The sequence below is a fragment of the Sesamum indicum genome, linkage group LG5, assembly GCF_000512975.1.
Source record: "Sesamum indicum cultivar Zhongzhi No. 13 linkage group LG5, S_indicum_v1.0, whole genome shotgun sequence".
In the NCBI taxonomy this organism is placed as follows: Eukaryota; Viridiplantae; Streptophyta; class Magnoliopsida; order Lamiales; family Pedaliaceae; genus Sesamum; species Sesamum indicum.
This window is the reverse complement of record NC_026149.1, coordinates 15025500-15029977: the sequence shown is the minus strand read 5'-3', so window position 1 is coordinate 15029977 and position 4478 is coordinate 15025500. Positions and strand designations below refer to the sequence as shown.

The 4478-nt window shown below is 30.5% G+C and overlaps 1 protein-coding gene across 1 annotated transcript; it reads left to right on the top strand.

The window, feature by feature from the left end:
- On the top strand, positions 3704-4201 carry LOC105162772. The gene has a single exon (XM_011080891.1). The coding sequence runs from the start codon at positions 3704-3706 to the stop codon at positions 4199-4201; it is 498 nt and encodes a 165-aa protein (XP_011079193.1).

Sequence of the window (4478 nt, the reverse complement as noted above, 5' to 3'; positions counted from 1 at the left end):
TTTTATGACAAATTTAAAACCGTTATTTGATATCTAATTAGTAATATTATATATATAATTGTAGTGGAATGATGGGTAAAATAAAACTTTATATAATATTTTTATTAATGTCTATATTTTTGGTTTAAAATCTAATGGAAAGAGTCAATTATAAATGAAGAATTCCTCAAATGAGCGTAAATATAATTTAAAAATAAAATTAGAGGAAAATATAATTATATGAGAAATTTAAGTGTAATTAACCCAATATCTTTAACTTTCAGATCAAACTGAAGTGACAGGAGCATGCAGGCCTTTGTCCATATATTTAATAGTTGTCAACGTACGACAAATCAAAAAAGTGATCACTGAAAGGTCATACCATTCATCTTGCAACAATATGGCTTCCCGCTAACAATAAACATGTCATATCTGAGTTGGGTTTAATGTAATTTATTTTTTTGTATTTATAAAATAAAGTAATTTATTTTTTTAATAAATTATTTTATTTTAAAAAATATAAAGATATAAATTTTCATATTTTGAAAAAATACCCATAGAGGTAAATGTCATTTTATATAGAGAGGTAATTTACTCATTTGTAATATCAAGTCAGCATACATTTTTCCTTATATGAGTTTCGAACAACAACGTAGTTCAGGATTTTTATTTTCCCCAAATAATACGACTCTTTTTACTTTATTTCTAAGTTAAATTACTTTCAAACTTATAAATTTGACCAAATTAATTACGATTATATCTCTATTAAATCAAAAATTATAATTATCCAAATTCAGGTTCGTTCCGTCTTACATAAAATTACTCCATCTAGAAGGCTTTCACATTGAATTTTACATGTTTGTGTGCGTTCTTGTGCATGAAAGGTAAGACACACACGCAAATACACTTGTTTGTGTGAGTGCTCTTGTGCATGAATATGCATGTGATGGTATGTATGAATATGAGGGGAGAGAGAGAGAAGAGAAGAGAAGGGGAACGACGTAAGAGACGGGCAAGGTTTCAGATTTTGAGAAAACCTAAAAAGAAAGGGTGGAACGTTGTCCGAAGGGTTTTGGAAGTGAAGAAAAACTATAAAAGCTGCTTGGCGTCTTCTGTGTATTTCATCGGGTCTGCCATTTTATAATGAGTTTTGAAACATGCAACTGCAATTGCAATCGCAATCGCCCGCGTCTTTGTTATTTACTCCTTAAGAATCCAATGCTTATTATTATTTGATTATTTAATGATAAATTACAAGATAGATACAAAAACCGCACTTTTACTACTATAATTAGGTCGGAACAATTTGGACCATTTCTTGATTTATGCGTGTTATTTTTGTGCAGGGACCATGCTAATCTTCTCTGTATCGTTCTAATTTTATAGGGTGTTCCCGAAGGGACAAAAAAAAATAGTATGTGGGAACAAATTATATTTGACGTGAAGAAAATACTAATATATAATTCAGTTAATAATTGCGTACTTGAAATTCAGGGCATGTTTGCAATCATCTAAAATGAGTGTATCAACTTATGGTTGAAAATAAAGGAAAGACTACATTTTAAACTGCTGAATTAAGTTGATTGAAACCAAAAGTTATAAGTATTCTCTACTAATTTCTATAGATTTTTAATAAATTATAAAATATTAAATGCTTTTTCCGGACAATGAATCTTCAACTTTTCTTCCAATTTTTTAGTATTGTTTTGTTTAAAATTTTGTCTACAATTTATTCCCACCAAACACCCTTTAAATTTTTAAAGGTTGAGATTCGCTCTCGCTTGATTAGGGAGTGTTGGCTTCGGAGCTCAGACCACACTTGTGAAATCGTACGTGAATGGGATGGGACAGAATGTGAGGCTCGCATCCTATATCGATAAATCATTCCCTCCTTATGGTTAATTTCTGGGAAAAATGCAAGTTATCTCCTTGTGATTTGAAAAATGAGCAAAAAAACCCTTGTGAAAAATAAAATAGCAAATTACTCCCTATTTTTTGAAAATAGACCATAGATAGGGGGGTAATTTGCTTTATTTTTTGAAACACGGGGAGGTAATTTGATATTTTTTTTTCATAGGGGGATATTTGCTCATTTCATATATCACAAGTAGTTAAATTGCATTTAACCCGTTAATGTTTTGAGAATGGATGCGATGGGCCTATAAAAATTGGTATTACACTATGATCCTATTAATATTCTTTTTTTTTTTTTAAGTAATATAGCAATTCAACTAATACATTAATGAGATTAAGATCAATATACAAATAATTAAAATCAAATAAATTACAAAAATTTACATAAAATGAGATAATATTTATAAATAAAATGAAACAAATACCCAAATACATGCACGCTAGAGGATAGAACTCGCCTACAATTCACACTACACGAGCTCATACATGAATTGAGGGGAAGAACGTGAGGCTCCCATTTCATATCGATTAGGAAAAAGTTATTAAATCTCTTTATATAATGTGATATTTTTTTTTAATTAATTGATTTTTAAGTATTTAAATTTTTCTTCAAAAATAAATTAATACAAATAATATATATTCTTTTCTCAGAGTAAACCATCAAAATTTAGGTAAACCAAGACCGTTGATTTTCGCATCACGTTTGTTTTCTTGTGATACCCAAGAAGCAGACAGAGAAAAGAAAGAACAAAAAAGAGTTGGAGCGCGGGAAATCAATGGGCATGTCAACTCTTGTCGTTTAGTAGTCTTTGTCTGACAACGGAAACAAAGAAATGAAAAATTGGATAAATTTTTATTAATTGATAATCACTTAATTATTTATAATTATAATTAGTATTGGTGATGTAATTAGTATTATATATAATTGATTTAGTAAAAGAAAAGGCATACTATTAATTGATTAGAAGAAAACACTTTAAGATATCACTACAAAAAAATAGAAGATTTCAAAATTGAGATATTAATATTGTCATTAATTATATATTTAGATGATAAAATATTTATTTTATCATAATAAAAAAATTTATAATTTAATAATTACTATTATTTTTAAAAGTTATTATTACGAAGAATTAGTGACAAAAAAAATATTCACAAAGTTGTCACTAAATACAATTAGTAACTTATATATAGTGACGGCCTAGTGACAATAAATAATAGTTGTCACTATAAATGTGTCACTGATTGTATAAGATGACAACTTTAGACACAACTAATTATTAACCCGTGTGTTGCACGGATATATAATTTGTGAATTAAATTACTTGATATTTAATGTTGGTTATTTAAATTTATTTGAATTAATTAATATCATATATTGAGATATAAATTGTATTATATTTTATTAACAATCGAAATTGCAAACAAATTAACTTTTGTGTTTGTTGTTATATATGAATATCATAAGGAAAAATTATTATTTTAGTCCGCTAAGTATGTCTAATTTTAATTTTAGTTCGATAACTATGTCCATTTTTGTTTAGCTCCAGTAACTTACGAAATTGCTTATTTTTAGTCCTCCCAATACCAGCCATGACAGAAAAAATGACTGTAGAAGAAAAGATTGCACCAATAATCATTCTGGAGTATCACTCGTATCTGCACCATTAAATGAAAAAACTACTTGTGTTGGGCAAGATCCATCAAGATAACTATTGGGGCAAGGCAAAAACTAAGCTACATTGATGGATCCTGCACAAAACCGGAGGAGAACTAAGAAGCCATTGAACAATGGCAGAAAAACGACTACATGGTAGTCTCTTGGATATTGAATTCAATATCAAAAGACATTGCAGAAGCGTTTTTATATGCAGAATCTGCCAGGGACTTGTGGGTGGAACTTGAGGCTCGTTTTGGGGAAAGTAACGGTCCCCTCGTATACCAAATTCAGAGGAAAATCGCCTCTATCTCGCAGAAAAACGATACTGTTGCAACATATTTTACAAGACTCAAGAAACTATGGGATGAGTTAAATACTTTGGACCCTCTACCTGTGTGTTCTTGTGATGCAAGCAAGAAAATGTCAGAAAAGAATGCATCCTACCAGTTGATACAATTTCTTATGGGCCTCAACGACATCTATGACCATGTGAAGAATCAGATTCTCCTCATGGACCCATTGCCAACTGCTGCGAAAGCCTACTCAATGGTTCACAAAGTTGAAAAACAAAGGGAGTTGAACTCTGAAGGCACTGAATTGGAAAGTGAAGGGGTAATGGCTGTACAAGCCACTGAATCAAAGAGATAAGGAAATTCCAGAAAAACTTAAAGAAAGGACAAATCACAGACAAGAAGCGACTGTAGTGTGATTACTGCAAGAAGAAGGGGCACTTGAAGGAGGAATGCTTTGAACTAGTTGGATACCCTGACTGGTACAAGAATATGATGGACCAGAGGAAGGTTGGAAATAAGCCGACCTATTCAAGAGTGACTGACACAAGAATGAACCAACAAGCAGATAACATGCAGACAACTTTGAACAATGAACCTGATGCTAATCTTTCAAGGCTTATCAGGAAGGAGAT

Bases quoted from the DNA above. Each gene is read 5' to 3' on its own strand.
- LOC105162772 (XM_011080891.1), top strand. From the start codon at position 3,704: ATGGTAGTCTCTTGGATATTGAATTCAATATCAAAAGACATTGCAGAA.